Source organism: Rhinatrema bivittatum, chromosome 1 (assembly GCF_901001135.1).
Source record: "Rhinatrema bivittatum chromosome 1, aRhiBiv1.1, whole genome shotgun sequence".
Taxonomy (NCBI): Eukaryota; Metazoa; Chordata; class Amphibia; order Gymnophiona; family Rhinatrematidae; genus Rhinatrema; species Rhinatrema bivittatum.
The window spans coordinates 306,408,095-306,433,883 of record NC_042615.1 but is presented as its reverse complement, the minus strand read 5'-3'; the positions used below and the strand labels follow the sequence as shown (position 1 = coordinate 306,433,883).

Below are 25,789 nucleotides of genomic sequence, written 5' to 3'. Positions count from 1 at the left end.
CCCAGAGCAAGGGTGTGCAGCTACTGGAGAACAGTTGAGCTAGTCCGGAACAGAGGTTACCGGAGACCACTGGAATGGAGCAGGAACTGAAGGTCCTCCAGTCAGGACAGGCAGGCCCTAGTGGTCTAGCTGGTAGAAGGCCGCGGGTAACGTCAGAGCAGGCAGGCCACGGGAGTAGCAAAGAGAGTGTCCATGTGGAGCGCAAGGGTCAAAGCCAGGGTATCCGTCCAATAGTGGTCAGCCAAAGCAAAGGTCAGTCCAGGTATCAGTCCAAGCATGGTCAGTAGCAAGCAGAGGTCAGTTCCAGGCAGCAGTCCAAATGTGGTCAGAGGCAGGCAGCGGACCAAATGTGGTCAGAGGCAGGCAGAGGTCAATACCGTGAGTCAGTCCAAGCGTAGTCAGAGGCAAGCCGAGGTCAGTACCAAGTATTAGTCTGAAGGGTACTACCAGGGAACCGGAACAGGAACGGATGCAGGAGCACAGAAGGAACACAGGAGCACTGGAAGACACAGGAACCCAGGAACAAGTACTGGAACAGGAACGCAGGAACACTGGAACAGGCAAGGAACAAGGAACACAGGAACACAGGACGGCAACTGGCTTCTCAAGGATGAGACGACCCATTTGCCAAGGCAAAGAACTGGAGCCTGAGCCCTGCCTTATATACAGGGCTCAGGTGACGTCATTGTCATGCGCCGCAGAGGAGCTTCCCGCGCTTGGCTCTTTAAATGGCTGGGAGTTCTGCTCGCGCGCTTAGGGGCAGACTCGATGCCAGCGAGGACGCCAAGCCCTGGAGTGACGAGCCATGCGAGGTCGAGGGCCTAGAAGGCCTGGGAGAGGCCGTGGGGCGCCGCGGATGCCGGGAAATGGCGGCGGCTGCAAGGAAGGACGGACCAGGCCCTGCAGAGGAAAGCCTGAGGTGAGCGGGGCCAGCCGTGGCACTAGCGTGGCCGGGACACGCAGAATTTTCTCAGTGGAAAAGTATAAACAGTGGAGTGCTTCAGAGATCTGTACTTGGACCGGTGCTTTTTAATATATTTATAAGTGATCTGGAAAGGATTACAATGAGTGAAGTTATAAAATTTGCAGATGATACAAAATTATTCAGAGTAGTTAAATCACAAGCAGATTGTGATAAATTGCAGGAGGACCTTGTGACACTGAAAGATTGGGCATCTAAATGGCAGATGAAATTTAATGTGGACAAGTGCAAGGTGTTGCATATAGGGAAAAATAACCACCATGCAAAAGTTACACAATATTAGGAACTACCACCCAGGAAAAATATCTAGGGATCATAGTGGATAATACATTGAAATCATCAGCTCAGTGTGCTGCAGCAGTCAAAAAAGCAAACAGTGTTAGGGATTATTAGGAAGGGGATGGTGAATAAAACGGAAATATAATAACTCTGTATCACTCCATGGTGAGACCGCACCTTGAGTACTATGTACAGTTCTGGTCATTGCATCTCAAAAAAGATATATATTTGCACTGGAGAAGGTACAGAGAAGGGTGACCAAAATGATAAAGGGGATGGAACAGCTCCCCTATGAGGAAAGGCTGACGAGGTTAGGGCTGTTCAGCTTGGAGAAGAGACGGCTGAGGGGGGATATGATAGAGGTCTTTAAAATAATGAAAGGTCTTGAACGAGTAGATGTGAATCGATTATTTACACTTTCGGATAATAGAAGGACTAGGGGGCACTCCATGAAGTTAGCAAGTAGCACATTTAAGACTAATCGGAGAAAATTCTTTTTCACTCAATGCACAGTTAAGCTCTGGAATTTGTTGCCAGAAGATGTGGTTAGTGCAGTTAGCATAGCTGGGTTTAAAAAAGGTTTGGATAAGTTCTTGGAGTAGAAGTCCATTAACTGGTTTGGCCATTGTTGGAAACAGGATGCTGGACCCTTGATCTGACCCAGTATGGCAATTTTTTATGCTCTTATGTTCTAACTATGCCATAGTGCTAAGGGCTCACACACCTCATATCCATTACAGGTTGCTGAGGCCATGAGCTCAGCAAACTCACCCCCCCCCCCCCCCCCCCCCCCCCGATTTCCACCATTGCCAGCCAAGCACACCAGCTTCAACAGCAGCAGGATCTGCTGAATACCATGTCTGACTATATTCACAGCTTTGCGGCCCGACCTATTCTGGCGCCTGCTCCAGCACCAGTCTTCTGACCTGTCACAGCCCTGCACCACTTGCCTCCACATCAGTAGTATAATGGGGATCCTGGAAGTTCTAGAGGCTTTCTTAACCAATTCTCAGATGCAATTTGAGCTGCAGGCACCATTATTCTCGACTAACTGAGTCAAGGTAACCTACATTCTCTCTTTGCTGAGAAGCACCACCTTGGCCTTGGCCTCTCCCCTCTGGGAACAAGATGACCCATTCCCTGGGGATCAGGCTTGCTTTTTGTAAGAGTTCCATCAAGTTTTCACTGAGCCTGACCACACCATGTCCAAGTCTTTTAAATTCCCGCAGATCTGTGTGAGGGAATACACGGTGCACTTTCTGAACTTCAGTAGGGTAGTGATAGTCTGATTGCAATTTTCCAACAAGGACTTTTGGAATGAATTAAGGATGAGCTGGTGGCCCAAGACCTACCACCTAGCCTGGATGGACTGATCAGTCTAGCCATACATATAGACTTGAGATTCCAGGAATGGGCCAAAGAAAGAAGTTTGACCTGATGTCTTGTCCACTTTGTTTCAAACTTTCAGAAGCTGGTGACTAATTGCTTACTTCCAGAATCAGGTTCACCGCCAGCAGAACGTAAGTAGATCATTTCAGAATCTCAGATGATGAGACACAGAGGCGTTGGACTCTCAAGCTCTGCTTCTACTGTACCTCCTTGCAAGGCACTGCCCTAACAAACTGGGAAGCTCAAGGACCTAGGCCTGGTAGGAGATTCCACCCTAGGTCATACGTGCACCTCTCCACAATTATTAGTACAAGTACGACTGTCTCACAAAGATGTTCTTGTCGATGATCTTGCCTTCTTGGACACTGGCGCTGATGGTAGTATTATCCATGAAGCTCTTGTCCAACACTATAGCAAGGCTACAGTTCCCTTAAATTCCCCACTTTTGATATCCTCCATTTATGGAGATCCTCTGCTGGGACAGATTATTAAGATTACAGTACCACTGACCTTACAGATTGGAGTCTCACATAAAGAACAAATCAGTCTCTATGTGATCAAAGCAATCATTCTTGGCCTGCTGTGGTTACTGTGCCACCAGCCCTATATCAACTGGGCAACAATGCAGATTGCCAGATGGGGTTCTGAATGTCATGAACAATGTATTACCAGTGTCTCTCCTGTGACACCAGCTGCCCAGACTATCACCTCTGAACTTCCAGGCCTGTCACTAAAGTATTGTGGATTCACTGATGTTTTCAGTAAGAAACAGGCAGAGATCATACAGCCTCATCACGCCTATGATTGTGGTCATAGATCTTATTCCAGGCAAGGTTCCACCTTGAGGCCGAGTTTATCTCCTCTCCATTGCATAAACAGAGGTGATGTCTAAATACAAACAAGAGAATCTGGACTAAGGCTTTATTTATCCCTCATCAGCACCTGCAGGAGCAGGATTCTTTTTTGTGAGGAAGAAGGACGGGTCATTACGTCCCTGCATTGTTTATCGTAATCTCAAAAAAAATTGATACCCACTTCCAGTGATCTCTGAGCTCTTTGATGACCTCCAGGATATGAAAGTATTTACAATGTTGAATTTCCAGGAGCATATACTCCCTTCCTACAGGCTTACGTGAATCTATGTCAAGATAACTGGGCCTCCCTCCTTTCATGGGCAGAGTTTGCTCATAACAATCATGTAAGTAGTTCCACAGGATCTTCACCCTTTAATGAAGTCTTTGTGCGTCACCCTCGAGTACCCAGACTGCTTCCTATCTCAGACAACTATCCAGCAGCTACCATGATGGGACAGGAGCTTCAAGAGCTGTGGTCTAAAATTCACCTTCTGCCGAACAAGGTGGCAGACTGTTCTAAGAAGCAAACTGACAAAAACACTGTCCGACACCTCAGCAGGACCCAGAAGACTTAGACTGGCTTAGTACCAAAAATCTGAGACTCAAGATGCCCTCTATGAAGTTTGCTCCATGGTTCATCAGACCCTTTCCTATTGATCGTCAACTGGGCCACATAGCTTACAAACTCAGACTACCACCATCCTTAAGAGTCAATGACGTAAACCACATCTCATTGTTGAAACCTACCATTCTCTCTTGGCCAGGCAAACCACCCCTCCAGACCACAGAAGTTGAGGCAGATGAAGACACTCAATTCGAAGTCCAGGAAATCTTAAACTCTCAAAGAGTTTGTAACCAGTTGCAGTACCTTATTGCCTGGAAAAACTATCGCCTGGAGGAAAACTCATGGGAATCAGCTTCTAATCTTCAGGTCACCCCAACTAGTCCAGGACTTTCACAGAAGAATTACTAGGAAACCCAAGCCCAGAAGACTGTAGAGGGGGCTTTGGAGGCGGGTACTTATACATTTGGCAGCCTGCGGGATGTCACAAAACGCCGGGATTCCTCTCTCTGGCGAGACCCCATCAGACTCACAGATGCAGCAAGACGCCACTGGGACTGCTGCCTCGGGCCTTCCCTCTAGGCATGCGCACACCCGACATCACCAGATTTAAAGTTGACATGGCGGGTGGAGAATCAAAATGGCGCGTGAGGGGTGGATGCGCTTGCTCAAGCTCCGGAATTACCTCGTCTTTCTATTTATTTCTTCTTTGGATCATGTTGCATACTAAAAGAAAAGTCCGGTTGAGGGTCATAGCCTCAACTCCCCCTCAGCCAGCTATGATACAGACAGGGATAGAGGGCTTTTGCTCCACTGCAGGACTTGCTCTGGATGTTAGCTCCGCTGTAAGTGCAGGAGTAGAGCAAACTCCTGCGCTATTGGATGAAATATCACTAAGTCCCGGAGCCCCAGTGACTCCCTCACCACCTACACGTGACACGGCTGGGAGACTGGGTGGGACGTTGGGACAGAAGGCGTCTGAAGTAGTGGCCGCCATTGAGGCAGGCCCTCCAGTTAAATCTGTGTTCTGTGATTTCAGCGATGGTATGTGGACATCTACACCGCTGTTAACAGGAACAATAACAAGCTCAGAGGCAGAGCAAATCAGACTTTCCATTAAGATGCCTGCCTTAGAAGGGAGAGAGTTCTTGGAAGACTCCCAGAACAGCGATGGAAATCCTCAACATGCTTCTATGGTAACTTTTCCTTTAAACCATTCTTGGTTAAACCCTCTGTCATGAATTTGGACTCTTTGTGGAAGGCTATATCAATGCTAGAAAGTTCTATTATTTCTTTAACAACAGTTTTGAAAGACTCTCAAAACCAATTCAGCTCTCTAAAACCTGCGGTTACAACACATTCACCTAAAATAGAAGAGTTCTATAATCTATAATAGAATCTAAAATGTCTCAAATTCAAAGTACTCAGAGTGCCTTAATACAGGAAGAATCTATAATTTCTAAAAGAGTGGAGAATTTGGAAAATTAAACTAGGTATTTGACTTTGAGAATATTAAACATTCCAAAATGCAAATTAATTTCTCCTAGAGAACAATTCAGAAAGTATTTGCAAGAGATATTACATTTTTCACCGGATATGATACCACCTATGTCAAAGGTTTATTTTCTTCAAAACAGTATTCAACAGGTTGAAATCCCTGCTCCTGTTTTGCCATTGAATGTAAATCCTTTACCATCTGTGAACGTGTCTGATTTTTTGGAAACATCCCCTGTTTTCAATCGGGGGAATTCTTCTGGTTAATTTTGTTTTCTCCACTGACCGGGAAAATGTCCTTAAGATATTTCTTTGAAATAGAGAATACTTGTATTTAGGCCAGAGGGTCTGGATTTATCCAGACATTTCAATAGCAACACAGTCATGCTGGAAAAGATTCTTGAATTTATGTCCTCGTGCATGATTAGGTGCTCAAATAACTATACGATATCCATGTAAGTGTGTAATGAAAATTGAAAATAATAGATATATATATTTTTGAACCTTCCCAATTGGGTTTTTTTCTGGATTCCTATCAACCTTCTGGTGAAGTTAACCAAGCAGTAACTGGTGATTGAATATAACCTGCACCTCCCCTCTTTATTTATTTATTTATTTCTTTGTTAGTTAAGCATTGCTCTATTTTGTATTGATTCTCCCCAATTTCATTGTAATTCAAGATATAGTTTAAATATGGAAGCAGAATTGTTAATTTTTCTGGTGATTATATGCCATTCTTGTGTTTTCCGTGACATGTTATTAATGTCTACAGAATTGAAAATTTCAATAAAGAAAAAATTATATATAAAAAAAAAAAGTTGCCATGGTGGGAAAAGGCAACGGCACTCTTAGATGACATCACCGCTGCTGCCTTATATAAGGGCTCCTGGGACGACTTCACCTCCCTTCAGCAATGGGTCTCCTGCATTCCTTGCAGTGCAAGGTGCCAGTGTTCCTTGCCTCGTCTCGCCTTCCAGTCCAGCCTCGTCCAGCCTTGCCTTTCCTCGCCTTCCAGCCTGAACCTTTTCCAGCCTTCCCTCACATCACCTTCCAGCCCAGCCTGTCCGGCCTGCCTTCCTCGTTCTAATCGTCAATGTTTCCTGAGTGCCCATGTCTCCCTCGGCTTGCTGCTTCGGATCTTGATCTCCTGCCTGGACCTGACCTCTAGCCTAGACCTGACTACTCTTGCTCATTGCCTGTCCCAAACTTGGCTTTCCTCTGACTTCTGTCAGCCTGCTGTCTACTTTGTCTCTGGTGTGTCTCTGGACTCTGACTACCAGCTCTGCCCTAGAGACCCACCTGCCAGCCTCCAGAATCCAAGGGCTCAACCTGGTAAAGGGTGAAGTTCCAGACTGTCCGTTTACGTGGCCCGATTGCCAACTGCCGGCATAGGCTTGCCCTCGAGGCTGTGTCAACTACACCGCAGCAGTAAGGGCTCACACACCCCATATCCATTACTCGCTTATCCAGTTAAGTTAACCAGATAAGAATCTCCTCCCTGAAATAACTATTTATCCAAATATTCAGCTACTGCCACTAAGCCAGATAAGCCCTTACTTATCTAGCTATGTGGCACTGAATATCAAACTGAGAAAAATTTGAAACCTTCAAAGTCTTTCTGTTTATGTTTGGCTGACCCTTCCTGTCAGCCCCTTGAAAGTTCAAGAATGCCTGGGCTGGGTGAAAGGCTAGAAGCCTATTTATATAATTGCTCTTCAGCATACTGAGAGATTTGCTATTTTATTGCTGTCTTAACCAGAGAGGGAGCTTGAGAAACCACAGAGACAGGCAGGGAAACAAGAGACAGTAGAAAGAGTGTTGCCAGAAATTAATACAGTTTTGTAGCCACTGCCTTGAAGACCTTCATAGGATGGGATATGGATTGGAGGTAAGGTGTGGGGCTGGCCACAGTGCTCACCCATTAACCTTGGGCCCTCAACAAAAAAATCAGTTCTGGCTATTCCCCTTTTTCCTGGGAAATGGAAAGTTGGGTCTCCTTATGTATGTGGTATCCTGGTGAGTAAAGCTCATTAACTCTTTGTGCCACAGCCACTACTCTTATCAGCCACAGCCTAGAACAGTGATGGTGAACTCCAGTCTTCGAGTACCACAAACAGGCCTGGTTTTCAGGATATCCACAATTAATATGCATGAGATAGATTTGCATATAATGGAGGCAGTTCTAGCTCATGCATATTCATTGTAGATATCCTGAAAACCTGGCCTGCTTGTGGCACTTGAGGACTGGAGTTCACCATCACTGACCTAGAATGTCGAGTTTTTAAACTCTTCCTGAATACCTCCTACTACCCTTTCAAATCAAAAATATTATTGTGCCTGCAAAATAATCATGTTGGATGTCTACTCACTGTACAATCGCCAGTCAGCCAGCTAATCTCAAATTGTCCTTAAATCCTATCTTTGCATAATCTTTAGTCCTATTTTTCTATCCCTTGTGTCTTTTCTCACTCACTTGCCTCTTTTCATTCCTCAGTTGCCCTCAGAGTGCATAAGTAACCATGTTGTGGGCCAAGGAAAATTTTGAAATAGCCTTTGTTGAAACTAATTTTATAGAGTTATTATAGGTTAGTTATTGGATAGCCAGTGTTTAAGAATCTATTTACATTACTTCAATATCATTGCAAGATGAATAAAGATCTTAATTTGAATGTCTATGGCAATAGTAGAAGTGGCAACTCTGAATACTTACACCAGTGGATACATTAAATAATAGAGACGTCAATGAAGGACTCATGCAATAAGATGCCTTCATCATATTTCTATGAGACTCCTATATTGATGGGTTTTAAATTCACATTGCATATTGTACCTTCAATCAGACTTTTGAGAGAAAATAGCAGTGACAGATTAATTTGCAAATTAACATGATGATATTCTGCTGCACTGCATTGAGTTGGGGGCCTCTGTTCTCATAGGAAACACTGTCAATTATGTTAAATCATGTTATTCTGCTTCTGCAGTTCTGAGATAAAATTAATGCGCCAATATTGCACGTCATATGTGTTACCGCTCTGCACCTCGTGCTTCAGGTGTTTTAAACATGGATTATAAAGATGCTTCTTTTTTTTTCAAAAATCATTTGGTATTCCTATGACTACTCAGACACTTATGAATGTTTAACTTGTATTTGTAAGAGAATACAAACAGTCCACTTTGCATGAGGATTGGAGATAAACAAATGTAAATAAAACTTCATCTCTCAGAATAAAAGTAGCCATTGTGTTGCGATTCCGGCCCGCGGCGGTCCACGGCCGGTCCCCCTACCTTCCACAATGCTCTCTGGCGCTCCCCGTATGCGTCCGGCCTGGTCGGGGCCTTCTCGTGGCGCTCCCTCCATGAGGGAGACGCTACCGACTCCCAGCTCTTGGGCCCGCCCCTTAGGCGCAGGCGTGCGCACGCAGGGGCTGGCAATTTAAAGAGACCAGCGTGGGAAAGATGGCTCCGCCCTAGGAATGATGTCAGACGCCTTACTATACTTAAGCCTGGCTGTCAGCTTCCTTCTTTGCCTTGCAATGGGTCGTCTCACTTGAGAAGCTAGTTGTTTGTTCCTGCTCCAGCTTGTTCCTGACTCCTGCTCTGTTCCAGCCTGTTCCTGTTTCCGGCTCCGTCCTTGCCAGCTCCTGTTCCTGACTCTCTACAGCTCGTCCTCCTGGCTCCTGACTTCGGTACGTCCTCTGGTTTCCTGCTTCACTGCCCGTCTTGATCCCTGGCTTGTTTCTGGTTCATGCTGTCTGCCGCCTGCCCTGACCGCTAGTCCATCTCCACGTTTTGCTCCTTGCTGCCTGCCTCGACTCTGACTTCTCTTCGGACTCTCGTCTCCAGGAGGCCTCACCTATGTCCAAGCGGCTCGGGTCCCCAAGGGCTCCTTCCAGGGGGGATCTCGGGTTTCCAGTGGTGAAGTTCCTGTTGGTCTCCTGGCTCCAATCCACCTCCCAGCTACGACTTCCACTGTGGACCTCCCCTCAGCGCATTCTCAACATCTTCTAGCCGGCTCAAGGGTCCACGATCACAACACATTGTGTATCCATAAATATCTAAAATGAACACTGTATGCATTTGTGATGGATTTTACCAGTCCTTTCTAAGTATGCTACCAAAATGCTCATCCACTCTTATCACCTCCCACTTAAACTACTTCGACCTACTTCTCTGGGGTCTCTCACTGAACTATCTTTCTCCAACACAATCTAGTCAAAATTCGAAAGCATGACTTTTCTTTCTTCAATGTCACTATGATCATGTCACCCTTCTTCTCAAGTCACTATGGGCTGAATTTTCAAAATCATTTCTAACATAGTAAATAACAAGAGATAAAGACCCAAATATTCCATCCAGTCTGCCCAGCAAAATGTTTAGGATTGTAACTACCTCTCCATGCAGGGTACCCCCATGCCTACTGTTTATGGTTGTAAATGCCACTCTGAGCAGGTTACCCCATGCAAAAATATTACATAAAAAATTAAAATAAGTTACTCCAGTTCTTCATTTTCATCCTCTAGCTACTAGGGATCCTCTGTGTTTATCCTATGCCCTTTTAAACTCCATTACCATTCTTGTCTTCACCACCTCTTCTCTAGTTTTATGTGAGTAAATGACTGGTTGCAAAATTTGCTGTTCTTTCCATACAAAAAGTATACAATAACTCAAATACATGCATACTTTTGTGCATGCAAAAAAGAGGCATTTTAGGGGGCAGAGTTGAAGCAGAATTCAGATTTACACACACATTTTCAATTTTGAAAAATATGCATGTAAATCCTCATGCACAAGTTATACCCTCTCCAGAGCAGATATAACTTCATACAGGGGAGTTTGTATGCCTATTTTCCAAGAATTTTCACTTTGAAAATTTGTGGAAAGTCTATTGGTAAAAGGTACCCGCAGACTTTTCCATCTTTGAAAATTACCCTCTTCATTGGAGCCCCATCTGCTTCCATGTACTGTTCAAGCTTCTCTTACTAAGCTACAAATGCATTCACTCTGCAGTTCCTAATTAACTATATTCTTTTTGCTTTTTTACCCTACACCTTTCTTTGTGTACTCTGAGCTCCATATTCAGCCACTGTGCGGGTCTGCTAGTTAGCTAGATAAACTTATCTGGCAAACTAGTCTTGAAAATTCTGCAGCACAGTGTGCTGCTGAATATGCCAGGCTAAAAGTTAGCAGAAAAGTTTATCCAGCTAACTTTAGGGATACAACTAGAGTTAGCAGGATAAGTTATTCGGCTAACTGAATATGAGAGTTAAGCCAGAAAACTTATCTGACAAACTCATCTCCTCCCCAGAATGCCTCTGGACTGCCCTTGGAATGCCCCTTACTTATCCATCCAAATTCTAGTCAGATAAATAATTATCTGGCTACTTAACCAATAAGTGGCTAAATGTGTTTGAATATAGGTTTGTTATTAAGACATTGATAAGACAAGCCAAGAGAAAATTTGAAAAGAAGTTTGAAATAGAGGCAAAAACTCACAATAAAAACTTTTAAAAATATATCTGAAGCAAAAAGCCTGCAAGGGAGTTGGTTGGACCGTTGGATGATCAAGGGGGTTAAAGGGGCAATTAAAGAAGATAAGGCCATCATGGAAAGATTAAATGATTTCTTTGCTTCAGCTTACTGAAGAGGATATTGGAGAGAGATCCATTCCGGACAAGGTTTCATGGGTGATGATTCAGATCAACTGAACCAAATCATAGTGAACCTGGAAGATGTGGTAGGTCTGATTAACAAACTGAAGAGTAGTAAATCACCTGAACTGGATGGTATATACCCCAGGGTTCTGAAAAAACTAAAAAATGAAATTTCAGACCTATTAGTAAAAATGTGTAACCTATCATTAAAATCAGCCGATGTACCTGAAGATTGGAAGATGACCAATGTAACCCCTATATTTAAAAAGAGATCCAGGGGTGATCCGGGAAATTATAGACCAGTAAGCCTGACTTCAGTGCTGGGAAAAATCATGAAAACTGTTATAAAGAATAAAATCACAACACATTTAGATAGGCAAGGTTTGATGGGGCACAGCCAGCATGGATTTGCCCAAAGGAAGTCTTGCCTCACAAATCTCGTACATTTTTTGAAGGGGTGAATAAATATATGGACAAAGGTGAACCAGTAGTTGTAGTATATTTGGATTTTCAGAAGGCGTGCGACAAAGTCCCACATGAGAGGCTTCTAAGAAAACTAAAGAGTCATGAGATAGGAGGTGATGTCCTTTTGTGGATTGCAAGAGTGCCTCAGGGATCTGTACTTGGACCAGGGCTTTTTAATATATTTATAAATGATCTGGAAAGGGGTACAATGAGTGAGGGATCAAATTTGCAGATGACACAAAATTATGCAGAGTAATTAAATCTCAAGCAGATTTGATGAATTGCAGGAGGACCATGCGAGACTGGAAGATTGGGTTTCCAAATGGCAGATGAAATTTAATGTGGACAAGTGTAAAGTGATGCATATAGGGAAAAATAACCCTTGCTGTAGTTACACAATGTTAGGTTCTGTCTTAGGAGTTGCCACCCAGGAAAGAGATTTGGGCGTCATAGTGGATAATACATTAAAATGTTGGCCCAGTGTGCTGTGGCGATCAAAAAAGCAAACAGAATGTTAGGAATTATTAAGAAGGGAATGGAAAATAAAATGGAGGATGTCATAATACCTCTGTATCGCTCCATGTTGAGACTGTACCTTGAATCCTGTGTGCAGTTCTGGTCACCGCATCTCAAAAAGGATATCACTGCACTGGATAAAGTGCAGAGAAGAGCAACCAAAATGATAAAGAGCATGGAATGGCTGCCCTTTGAGGAAAGGCTAAAGAAGTTAGGGCTGTTCAGTTTGGAGAAGAGACGACCTGAGGGGGGTTATGATAGAAGTCTACAAAATCATGAAAGGACTTGAACAAGTTAATGTAAATCGGTTATTTACTGTCTCAGATAATAGAATGACCAGGGGGCACTCCATGAAGTTAGCAAGTAGTTCATTTAAAACAAATCTAAGAAAATTCTTCTTCACTCAGTGCATAGTTAAGCTCTAGATTTCATTGACAGAGGATGTGGTTACAGCAGTTAGTTTGGATAAGTTCCTAGAAGATAAATCCATAAACTGCTATGATTGTAATTAATAAGCAATAGTAGCTTGTGATATATCTAGTGTTTGGGTACTTGCCAGGTACTTGTGACTTGGTTTGGCCACTGTTGGAAACTGGAAACTGGATACTGGGCTTGATGGACCCTTGGTCTGACCCAGTATGACATATCTTATGTTCTTATGTTCTTTCTGTTTATTGGGCAAGTCATTCTTATCTGTGTCCTTCTTCTCCATTGCCACCTCAATATTTTCCAATGTGTTACCCCGAATACCTAGAAAAGATTTCATGATTCAGTTTGTCACACTCCCTCTCTGGCCACATTCAAATCCAATCTAACCCTTTTGATACTGCTTTTAAATCTTAACCACTTCTCCATAATAGATACATTTCCCATAAGAATATTTTTGTCATGTATGTTTATCTTGCCTATATTATAGGCTCTTTAATGTAGGGACTGTCTCTTATGTGTATCCGTACAGTGCTGCATTAATCTAGTAATGCTTTAGTTGTAGAAGCAGGGCTTTTTTTTGTCGAAATAATGAAAATCATGGCATATGGAATGTGTCGTGTTCAACCGCGTAGCAGCAGGGATGTGCAGTCATTTCAAACAAAATTAAAGAAATTTGGGGATTTTGTCATGTCTATCATTTTTTGTGTACTGTTTGCATGCTAATGTGCATTTAGAGATTAATTTTCTAAGAATGAAAAATCAGCAAATATGTTTTACCTTCCGGCATATACAAACGTAAGTAGCCTCTACTTGCATATTCTGTATTTTATTACAGTCCAAAATATGCACATGTAAGAAAGGGGCAGCCTAAGGGCATTCCTGGGCAGGGCCAACAGTTATGAGTAAAAAAGGCACTGATGTGTGTACAGTTTCCAACTTACATATTTTTACACCTGCTAATTATCGGGCGTAAGTGATAATAAACATGTTTATTGTGTAGGACTGATGGGGTGGGAAGTCTGGGTGAACTGGGGGGAGTTCAGGCTGAAGAACCAGGAGGGCCTCGATGAGCTGCAGAAGGCCTTGGCGAACTGGTGGTCTAATTGGTAAAACTGGTAATTTTATCGATGCACACATATTATAAAATACACCTACTTACGTGTGCAAATCAGGACATATGAGGTTAAGTCCTACATTACTTTCTTGTGTAAATTATACACAATGCTTTGATATACATGGTTTCAGTGCATTGCATGCATTCGCACATAAGCCTACCTATACGAGTATGTTGCAGGGTAGAGATATGCGTATTTTATAACATGTGCATATATCATACACACGTTATAAAATACCATAGTAAATGTATGCATGGCCGCATCCATGCGTATAGGCCGCCACTTGCAGTTGTTTCGAAAGTTATCCTCCTCATGCACAAACACTGACAAATTTTCTAACAAGCAATTTACATGCATAAAATCTAGTTTTATGTGCATGAGAAGCTTTTAATATTCAGCTCCTAATATTTTTACTATTTGTGAATAGTGGGCCTAAATGCATTTAGTGTACATTATTTGGGAAAAGGATGCGCTAAAGCATTTAATGTATGCTGTTTTCAAATAACATACAATACAAACAGAAAGCAAAATAAAAATAAAATACATTTAAAACGAAAGTAAAAGGAAACAAAATATAAAATAATTGTTGCATGCACAATCCTAGACAGCAGGTTTGATAAAGCATAACATTATGATATGCATGAGTATGATGAGTACAGAGGTGCCAGGCTAAAACAAAAATCATGTGCTTTTCATTTGGTAAATAGTTCACAGGCTCAGAGTTGCTCTGTACTGATGGTGCATAGCTGATATGTTTTCACAATTTCGCGTCATCAAAGTTGCATTGGCAGTGCTATAAGAAGTCTGTGTAAGAAATCTATGAAATATGCAATGTTTCCAGACAGAATATGTTAAATGAAACAGTACAATCCTTAACATTAACAGCACAGCAATTTGCAAGTGCCCCATATGCAAAAGAACAGGAAAATGGGGAGGAAGCTGGAAAAGAAGAAACGGGTGGCAAGGAACAACAAGATAGAGAAGAAGAGAAGGAGAAAGAAGATGAAGATAAAGACGAAGACAGTCAGTATAACACCAGTGGCGATGATGAGAATGTGAACAGTGAGAATCAGGATGAAACAATTGAACTGAATGCAATGGAAGACCCTGACATGCCACCACTACCAGCTCCTCGAGCTCCTGCTCTTCCATTGAGACGAGAACACGTTTACTGCTTCTCAAAAGGTACAGTTCCATAACGCTTAAAAAAAAAGCAGAGAAATGAATAGTGGACCAATAATGTTTTCTAATGACTGGTGGGAGAAATATATAATGGAGTCTGATCAAACAGCCACTAAGAAGCCATATATTGGGATTTTATTTGCTGGAATAGTCTGAATCAATCCATCAAATTGGCTGTCTGACCTCTATGGCCATTCAACCCCCCAATATGTGACCATATAACATTTTTTAATTGGGCACTAAATATGAGCTGAGCCCAAATATTAAGGAGGTCCCTATTTAAAAGCATTTAGTTGGCTGTTTCCTGTCATCAACCCAGGGCTGCCACTTGAGGCGGCCGCAACTCCCACCAAAGTGTAAAATTTAGAAAACGAGTCCACGTGGCGATGACCCCAGCTCCCACCATTTCCCCAGTCCATCAAATAAAAACGTAGACTAGACTCCATCCCCCCACGCCCCAGAGCTAACAACATAAAAATGAGGATCTCTCGTCACCTTCCCCACCCCAAAAGCAAAAAAAAAGGAAAGTGGGGACCCTGCCCACGTCCCATAACCACCCATATCCCCCTAAGTCCAAATTAGGTTCATCAAATAAAAATAAAGGACAGGCCCTGGCCCCTCTTCCCATACCCACCCCCTCCCCAAAAAGTTAAATTGAAAAGCAGGGTCCCTTGGCCCCCACCCCTTCCGCCACTCTCCCACACCCCTCTCCCGAGCCTTAAAAAGGATCCCGCATTGGAAAATGGTGGCGACTGAGCTGGATGCAAGGGTGCACCTGGCCCTGACATGGGATCCTTTTTAAGGTTCAGGGAGACGGGGGAGGTGCGTCACGGTGGGGGGGGGGGGGGTGGCTGAAGAGGGAGTGGGGCCCAAATCCCTATTTTTCAAGTTAACCTTTTGGGGAAAGCAGTGAGTATGAGAAGGGGGGGGGGGGGCGGGGGGGGGGGGGCAGGTCTTTTATTTTTATTTGATGGACTGGGGAGCAAGAGGCCTGGACCATAATTTGGACTAGACGGATGGGGGTGGTAGTTACGTGAAGGGCCCGGGACCCTACTTTACTATTTTTTAGTTATCAGCGGTGGAGGGTGGGTACAGGAAAGGGACCAGGACCCAAATTTTTATGTTTTTTGCTCTGGGGGTGCGGGGCCAGGGCCTAGTCTAATTTGTTATTTGATGCTCTGAGGGGGGGGTATGGGAAGAGGGATTGGAGCCTGGACTACATTATTATTTGATGAACTAGAGGGGTCAGGGCCATTGCGGTATGGGCTCATTTTTTAATTTTATATTTTGGGGGAGTCAGGGCCTCCTCCAGAGGCAGCCCCAGGTTGAGATGGGGGTCAGCCCTGACCCCCGCTCAATGTCCCCTCTTTGCCATGATTTTTTTTTTTGTTTACAGCTCCTTTAAATGTGAGTTGGGAGCCTTGGAACCCACTTTAGGGACCCAGGCCTCCTGCCTCACATTTACCGCTTTTCCAAGAGGTGGTGTTTTTTTATTCCGGCTGACCACCTTCTCAGTTGGCCACAATATTTGTATAGGATTGCCTAGCAATGACCTTCTTTGCATGTTTTTGCATTATGCATGCATGAGAATTGCATGCAAAGAAGGTCATTGTCATGGAGGAGTGAACTTGGGCAGGGAGATGCAAAATATTGTATATATCGCACGATATATGTGATACAATGCACGTTAGAGCAATATCGCAGCTTGATGCATCTCCAAGTACGTTAGTTGGGTTACTCCAATATTCAGAGTTAGCTGACTAAAGCCTAGAGTCATCATTCTGCTATATTTTTAGCAGAATGATGAGCCATGTGAAAAAAAAGGGGCAGGGGGAGAAATTATTCAGCCAGCCAAATTGCGGTGGTCTGTTTTTGCCCGCCGCGGTTGCAGCCAGGCCGCACAGTTTCGCATCCATAGCACCATGGGAAAAAGTATAGTTATTTTCCGCAGTGCTGCCGGAACATAACTCCACCCAAGCCCCATCCACACTCCTCCCCTTCCCTTAATTTGTATTGCACCGCCACAATACGGCTGGTATCACATGCAATAAGGCCCTAAAACACACGATGCTGGCACTTCGCGGTTTGATGAATGAGTCGGAAAGTCTGGTCGAGCTAAAGACCTATCCTAAAGTTAGCCAGCTATAGTTATGGACCTCATAGTTTTCAAAGATATCATTGTCTTTCAATGACGCTTCTAAATGGGTGAATTTTCAAAGAGTTATTTAGGGGATATATGTGTAAAAATAGTATATACATGCACAATAGCATGTATGCATGCACTTATATGCTATTTTATAAACCGTGCTTACTCATAGCATCGTGTGTAAATTTTATTGGGGAATAAAAGGGGAAGTCTAGGGGAATTCTAGTGGAATGTTCACAAGCACACATGCAAGTTGCTATTTTGTAAGAGATTATACGTGCATATATTACCAAACTTGTCCGAACACTTTTATGCCTGCTAAATGTTTAGCACAACTGAAATCATATTTGTTTTTTCCTTAGAATTTTTGGGAGGAGGTCTAGATGAACTGGTGTGGGTTCAGGGTGAAATTTAGAGGATCTAGGTGAACTGGCAGAGGTATGGGCAAACTGGTGATTTCAAGTATATGTGCAAGTGTTTTCAGAATGATGTATGCACATGCTTTAAATAATACCTGCCTATACATTTAATTTTGTGTTATTGCGCATTCATTGTTACAATTATTTTATGCCTAAAATATATATGTGTATTTTTTTTTTTTTTACTGGGAAGAGCAGAAATATGCAGCGTTTTAAAAACTGTGCGGCTGGCACCACTCACTTTGGAAGGTCAGCTGGGCCCCGTGCACAGCTGGCCAGGATAATGTAGGCTCAGGCGCGCGTCGGGAGCAGGGTAAAGCGGGGGGGGGGGGGAGCACATAAGGGAGGCAGTTAGGTCAGGCAGGGGTCAGGGGAAGTAGCAGAGGGCGTGGAGTAAGGAGGAGGGGTAGGCAAGGCACGGCTGCGGTGTTGGCAGGCCGTAATTGGTGGGAAGCCCAGAGGGGGATCTTGAGGGGGCGGAGTCTCGGGGCAGGGCGGCGTTGGTTTCACTTCGCCGCGACTGCCCTGAGAGCCGGTCGACTGTTTTTCTTTTCTGGCTGCGCTTTAAAAAAAATAAATAAATAAATAAATAAAATAAAAATAAAACAAGGCAGGTGATAATTTTGTGGGCAGCTGGAAGGATTGGAGCGGTGGGCTCTGCTGACTTTGGACGGCTCTCCGGGCCTTCGTGTTGAAGGCATTCGCGCCGGGTCTGATGGAGTCGGAGGAAGCTGCCTCTGTGCCCGGGGAGCTGGAGGAGGGCGGTGACTTGCCGCGACGGGAGCTCGTGTCCGTCCCCTTTGCGGCGGATTGGGTGAGTCCTGTGCCGCTCGGGGTGGCCGGAGTTGGGGGGCTGATGGCGGTGGAGGGTGGGGGTGTCGGCGACGGGGTGCGGCTGAGTCCGCGGCGGGACGGCGGTCCTGGTCGTGGGAGGGCAGGGCGTGGCGCCGGTAGTGTGCGGGCTTCGCGGGCTTCCAGGTCGCGATCGCGGGCGCCGGGCAGGGGGAGAGGACGGGGGGCGCGGTTTCCCGAGCTGGCGTGGAGCGTAGCTGGCGGTGTGGGGTGTGAAGGTCCTGGGCAGGGCCTGGGGACGGCTGGTGGTGCTGCGGGGGGTGTAGCCGGGGGTAGCGGCTTGGCGGGGCCGGTAAGGGCACTGAGGCGGAGCGGGGTAGGTCGGCGTGCAGCTTCTGGGCCGCCTTCGCGTGCCGTTTCCCTTGGCGGGGATGTCCCTGAGGGGTGGCAGGCGGGGTGGCCTCGGGCAGATGCGAGGGGGGGCTTCGGGGAGCTGGGTTGGCAGGAGGGGCGGGAGGACTTGATGGCCTGGGGGGGGGGCGTCGGGCCAGCCATCTGTTGCATGGCTGGAGGAGCGGGGTCCGATGGCCCGGGAGGGGCCTGTTGCAGGCCAGGGGGGTGCAGCGTGGAGCGTGAATGGCGGGGAGTTGGGGATGCGGGATTCCCTTGTTTTCCCGCCCGGCACAGCGGGTTCCCTTTCCCCTCGAGGCTCCAGTGGGGGTAGGGTTCGGTCTGGGGACTTTGTTCCTCGGTCTGGGCCTGGTTCGGGGCGCGGGGAGTCGGGGGCGGGAGCCGCGGCTCCTGTTCTTGGTCCTGGACGGGCGGCGGGTGTGGTCGGGGAGCTTGGGCTGGTCTCTCCTGTCCCTGTTTGTGTTCCTCAGCAGGACTTGACGGGTGCGGAGTGGGAAGAGCCTGGGTCGTCGAGGCAGGAGGCTTGGCGGAATGCGCCACCCGGTGAGGAGGGACGGGCGCCTAGGCCTTTGGCTGCAGCGCCAGGCTTGCTTGCAGTGGATCGGAGGACGCCGGGTGAGTTGGTCTTCTTTCCCACCGCAGGTGTTCGCGAGGGATCTGAGGGGGGACACCCCGGGGGGGATGGGGTTGAAGCGGACGTCGGTGGGGGGGTTCGGCAGCCCATGGATGGCGAGGTTGACCCGAAGGATGGGGGGGGTCGGGCGAGGAAGGTTCGTGCGAAGAAGTCCAAGTCAAAACGGCGGCACGCACGGGATAGTTCGTCGGGGTCTTCGTCTTCTTCTTCGTCGTCCTCGACCTCCTCGTCTGACTCTGCGGGGTCGGTGAAGGCGGCTTCTAGGTCCGGGGGGGCGGTGCGGGGTACCCCGGCCTTGGTCGCGCTTACGGAATTATGGGAAGAGGTGCCCCGGGCGGTCCGGAAGAAGATACGGCGCCGTAGGTTCGTTGATATTTTTAAGCTGCTGGAGGGGCGTCGGGGGAGGAGGAAGGACAAGAAGAAACGGGACAAAAGTGGGCGCTTTCCCGGGTCGCGGGTGCCGATTGCGCGGAATATCCATAACTGGATGCGTTCGTTTTTGAGGCTGGCGAGCGTGATTGGTCACTATGACCCATCGCAGTATGGGCCTCTGTTGGCATACGGGGATGCGATTTTGGCTGCTAGTAAGACCTATGAAGGCTGGTCGTGGCTAAACTACGACGAGCGCTTCCGGGACCGGATGGAAGAAAACCGGTTTATGTCCTGGGGTACGCAGGATGTCGGCTTGTGGTTGACGCAAATGGCCTCCAAAGTCCCCGGGGGGGGGTTTGGGGTGGGTGCGTCGCAGGGGGTAGCTTCTTTTCGGCCATTTCGTCCGGGGTTCCCCGCGGCTAGTGCGGGGAAGGCTGGTGCGGGGGACAGTGACGTCTGTTGGCGGTTCAACAGATCCCAATGCATGTTTACGGACTGCAAATTCCGGCGCGCGTCTTGTGGTGGGGGGCACCCCGCGTTCAAATGTGTTAGGAAGCCGGGAGATGGCTCGGGGCCCGCTCCTGGGCCGAAAGGGGCAGGTAAGTAACCGTTTCGGTAGGGCGGCCACTCCTGTCCGCATAGAAGCGATGCATCCGTGGTTGCAGGGGTACCCGATGGCAGGGATGGCGGAAGTGTTGTTGCGGGGTTTTACACGGGGGTTTCGGATCCCGTGTTCGGGGGGGGGACCAGTGGGTGGGGGGTTGCGTTGTCCTTCGGTGACCCGTTTGTCTCACGTAGTGCGGGCTAAATTGCAGGCGGAGATTGATTTGGGTCGTATCGCGGGTCCTTTTGCGGAGCCCCCGTTTCCGGACTTGGTGCTTTCACCATTGGCAGTGGGGCCTAAACGGGAGCCGGGTAAGTATCGTTTGATTCATAACTTGTCCTTTCCTGAAGGGGGCTCTGTGAACGACGCTATTCCCAAGGAATTGTGCGGGGTGCGTTATGCTTCATTCGATTCGGCCGTCCGGGTGATTTTCTGTTGTGGCCAGGGTGCGCTGCTGGCAAAGGTTGACATCGAGGCGGCTTTCCGATTGTTGCCCGTAGATCCTGAGAATTTTCGTTTGTTGGGTTTTCGTTTCCAGCGGGGCTTTTATTTTGATATGTGCATGCCAATGGGTTGCTCCATAGCGTGCGCTTATTTTGAGGCGTTTAGCTCCTTTTTGCATTGGGTGGTGGAGTGCCGCTCGGGGTCTTCAAACATCGTTCATTATTTAGATGATTTTCTGCTGGTGGGTGCTGCGGACACGGACGCATGTGCGGAGTTGTTGCACTGTTTCCAGGCGGTCGCTCTGGAATTTGGGATTCCTCTTGCGGGGGACAAGACGGAAGGGCCTTGCACTACTTTGGTGTTTTTGGGGATTGAGGTGGACTCGGTCGCGATGGAGTCGCGTTTGCCCCTGGAGAAGGTTGAGCGTTTGCGGGGTCTGGTGAGCTCCGCGTTGCGTCGGCCCAAGTTAATGCTTGTCGAGCTGCAATCGCTGGTGGGGAGTCTCAATTTTGCGTGTCGGGTGATTCCGATGGGTCGGGTTTTTCTGAGACGGTTGACTAGGGCCACGGCGGGGGTGGGGAAGAAGCATTACAGGGTTCGTGTGACCAGCTCGATGAAGGAAGATTTGCTGGTGTGGGATCGGTTTTTGGTTGGGTTTAACGGGATTGCGTTCTGGCAGGAGGATCCGCTGTCCAACCACGACCTGGAGTTGTTTACGGACGCGGCGGGCTCTTTCGGTTTTTGGTGCCTACTTTCATGGGGCGTGGTGCGCGGCGGCGTGGCCGGAGGATTGGGTGGTGTCTGGTACTACAAGGAATATTACGTTCCTTGAGCTTTTCCCGATTGTGGTTGCCTTGCACATTTGGGGGGATAGTTTGAGAGACAAGAGGGTTGTGTTTTGGTGTGATAACATGGGAGTGGTGGAGGTTATCAATCGGCAGGCTGCTAGGTGCCTCCGGGTGTCTGACTTGTTGAGGGAGTTGGTGCTGCGTTGTATGTCGTGCAATGTGACAGTTTGGGCCCGTCATGTGCCGGGGGTTGCTAACGGTGTGGCTGACTCTCTTTCTCGTTTCCAGTGGGAGCGATTTCGAGAGTTGGCCCCGGATGCGGATCCTTCCGGAGCAGTGGTACCGTCTTTCCTCTGGAGCTTGGGTTCCCCGAAGCCTGGAGAATGCTGCGGGCTTCACTAGCCCCTTCAACGTGGGCAAGTTACGTGGGAGGTGCTCGGAAGGTTTCGGTTGTGTTGTCTGCGGCGGGATGGGGTGGGGGCCCTGTTTCGGATGTTGCCCTTCTTCGCTTCCTGGAGCACAGTAAGGCGGCCGGCTTCTCTAGAGCGGCGGTGGCTCGGCAGTTGTCTGGTTTTTCCTTCTTTATGAGGGCGCATGGCTGGGGTTTTCCTTCGGGAAGGTTTGTGGTTCGGCGTGTGTTGGCCGGTTGGGCTAAGGCGGTGGGCAGGAGAGTAGACACACGTCTCCCGATCACGCATGATATTTTGTTGCGATTGCTGGCTGCGTTGCCGAGTATATGTTTTTCTTGTTACGAAACGGTTCTTTTCCGAGTGGCGTTTGTTTTTGCCTTTTTCGGGGCTTTTCGGATTAGCGAGTTGGTGGCTCGGTCCGCAACCAGTGCGGATTTTCCGGGTTTATTGGCCAGGCATGTGACGGTTACTAATCGTTCGGTGTCCATTTGTATCCCGCGGTCCAAGACGGATCAGCAGGGTAAGGGGTTGTCTGTGGTGTTGTGTGCTGTGCCGGGATTGCCATCGTGCCCGGTGAACAACGCGGTGCATTATTGCCGGGGGCGGGCGTCGGGGCCGGCGCAGTTTTTGATTCATGAGAACCTGCGCCCGCTGACTAAGTATCAGTTTGAGGTGGTTCTGCGTTCGGCGTTGTCGTCATTGGGCTTGGATGTTGGTCGTTTTGGGACCCATTCGTTTCGGATTGGGGCAGCGACTGCCGCGGACTCCGCTGGCTTGTCCGGGGAGGTGATTCGTAGGATTGGGCGGTGGCGTTCGGACTCGTTCCGCAGTTATGTGCGTCCGGGTCAGGGGCAGTTTTGAACGGGTCTAACTCTGTTTTTCCTTCCAGGTGCGGAGTCTGCAGGACATGCTGGGTGGATCCTTGGGCACTCTTTCACCTATTGGGCGCACAGGCATGCCTGCGGACGGCCATACGGGCCGCATCTGGACTTACAGATGCGGGGGGTTGCTTTGCACTGGTTGGGGCGTCGGGGTATGGTGTGGGCCGAGCTGCTTCCTTGCGTGCGGGAGGGTTTGGAGCGGCTCGGTGCCCCTAGGGCGTTGGTAATTCATTTGGGAGGGAATGACTGGGGCAAAATGACGGGACGGCAGTTCATCAGTATGGTCCATCAGGATCTGATGTTGGTATCTCTGCTGTTGCCGTCCACTGTTTTGCTTTGGTCGGATATTATCGCCAGGCCGGCTGAATTGGATAAGGTAATTTGGCGCAGGAGCAGATCCAAGGCGAACCAGCAAATTGGCTCGTGGCTGGTTTTCCGGGGCGGGCAGCATATTAAGTATGATTGGTCTTGGGGGACGGCCACGGGACTTTTTGGCAAGGATGGAGTACATCTGTCCTTTATCGGAATGGACTTATTCCTTAATTCAATTCAGGAGGCCTTGGAGACGGTATTTCCCTTGTAGTTGGGCCGCATCTTTGGGGGGCACGGGACATGTATGCCCGTGTCTGTGGCGGATGGCCCGAGCCGGTACAGCTTGTATAGCATAATGAGTAAGATGGAATTATGTGGTAATTAATGAACGGTGGACAACTGGGATAGTTGTCGGATGTGGATTCCTTGCTCGTCAGTGGCGGGAGTCCCCTGGTCTGGCTCCTTGCTCGTCAGTGGCGGGAGTCCCCTGGCCTGGCCCCTTGCTCGTCAGCGGCGGGGGCCGCCGGGTTGGCTCCTTGCTGGCAGATGGCGGGGGCCGGAACCCGGGAAGGGTCGAGGAACGAGCCGTATGGCTGGCGGGGGATCGTCCTGCTAGAGGAGTGGCGGACGATGGTCGGAGATGTTGTTAAAATGTTATGTTAATTCAATGGCTCGGACCTCCAAGTTATTAAAGCTGCGGCCCAGTTAACCCAAAGTTTGTTGTCAGTTGCATTTATTCAAGGTGTGAACGGGGGTGGATGCGAACGAGCGATGTCCTGGATGCCTGCATTATATAAAATACTAGCTTAAATCTCTGTGTGAACACATGCATGAAAATAGATTACCATGGACAGTTTTGAAAATTGGGCTGAAAGTGAATATGTGACAGCTGAGTCTTTGAAATACATAAAAGGCTGCCATTCACTCAATCATCTTTTATCTTAATTGTATCTTATAATGATTTGTGGTGAATACTTCCCTGTGCACAAATGCACAGACACATGCACATTGAATATGGATGCATTTTAATATAAATGGTTTTAGAACATTAGGAAGTAAGCTCAGGTTTTTGTAAGGAGAATCATTAACCTAGGATTTATGGCAGAGCTAAACCACACATATCGAACTTGTACTTCCTCCAAGTGTTTGGTGGTTGTGCAAGAGCTTCAATACCCAGAGATAATAACTTTCTATGTCCCCCAAAGCACATTTATTTATGAAGGCAGCATTTTTAAATGCACTTGTTTTCCACTGTGTTTGTTTTAGTTTCAAATTAAAAAAAATAATAAAATTGTCAGGTCTGTCTCCTCTAATTGGGATGATAGTTTCCTTTCATAGAGGAAAACTATAATGAGTCACTGCACATTTTGAATAAAACATTTATTGTAGATACTGCTCTAGAAAACTATGACATGGATAATAGGCACTTTTCCAGTGGAAATCACCTTTTATTTTGTAATAGTATAAGAGTGCCCTCTATGGGTGAATAGGGACTACAGTAAATTAAACATATAATACAGTATAGTATTATATTCCCCTGTAACAATTACCTTAGGTACCTTAAAATATAATAATTAACTGTTCCTCTAACAGCAAATCAGTGTTTTCACTATTATATTACATCAACAGCCCTTCTTCAGAATACACCGCTTATTTAAACGTATCACTCTTAAGGCATCTGCCTTGATATCAAGACTTCTAGTTCACTTGCATTTTTTGTTTATCTTATCAGTGGAAAATATAACTTTGCTAATATCTGCATTACATCCGTTTGAGGGATGTCTTCGCTCTACTGGGCACCAAAGACTTTGGATCTAGCATGGCTTATGAACTGTAAAAAGTAAGATATGGCAATAAAGAAAATGCTTATCAACCCGTCTAATATGTACCCTTAATATTTTATAGCAGCAAAAGAACAAGCCTCGGGTGATCTGGAGGAGTACAGAGAAGGTAAACATCAGATAGAGGAAGATCCATACAGCTTTACAAAGATCAATGATGATGGAATATATGATATGATATTAGCCACAGCCAATGAAGAGGAGAAAGAAGAATGCAAATCTTTCATTATGAATAGACCTCCAGCACCAGCACCGCGTCCCATTTCAATGCCCGCCAAAGAGAGCAACACTCCTTTCATAGCACAAGGTGAAATGCATATTTTGCATAGTTGTTAATGATATGTTCAATGGTAACTTAAAATTTCAGATCAGAGCATTTATAGGTCAGATGTACTGAAAAGTTTTTCTTTGGTTGTGAATATATATCTCAAAAAGCGTAGTACTTCTGGGCTAGAAGGGATACGATTCACAATTCAAGATAGATCAGTTAAGTCAGATGATTTGCTCAAAGTGTTGTTATACACATCAAGAAAGTATTGAGAAGAAAAAGCATTATTAACAAGTACACTGAAGGTGTGATTAGATAGGTATGAGGAAAACCAAGAATAAGAAAACACAAAGAGATGGTAAAGCAGACAAGATCTGGTAACTGAAAGTGGCAAACTTTGCTGACAGATCCAAAAGAAAAAGATTTATAGTGAGAAAAGATATTGATAAATGAAGATAATTGAAAAGATGGTGGCAAGCATTTCAGTAGTGATGGGGTCTGCAGCCAAATTAAAAGGAGTATATTACATTGGTCGAAAGTAGAGCTAGT

General features: G+C 46.7%; 1 protein-coding gene across 2 annotated transcripts in view; it reads left to right on the top strand.

Moving 5' to 3' along the window:
• BANK1 (B cell scaffold protein with ankyrin repeats 1) overlaps nt 1–25,789 on the top strand; it is an 894,626-nt gene that overhangs the window by 802,847 nt on the left and 65,990 nt on the right. Inside the window, exons 10-11 of one of the 2 annotated variants that reach the window (XM_029597059.1) lie at nt 14,622–14,921; nt 25,040–25,279. In XM_029597059.1, coding sequence (XP_029452919.1) covers nt 14,622–14,921; nt 25,040–25,279 — 540 coding nt within the window. Of the gene's footprint in view, nt 1–14,621; nt 14,922–25,036; nt 25,280–25,789 lie in introns of both variants that reach the window. The other variant, XM_029597058.1, reaches the window with a different exon arrangement.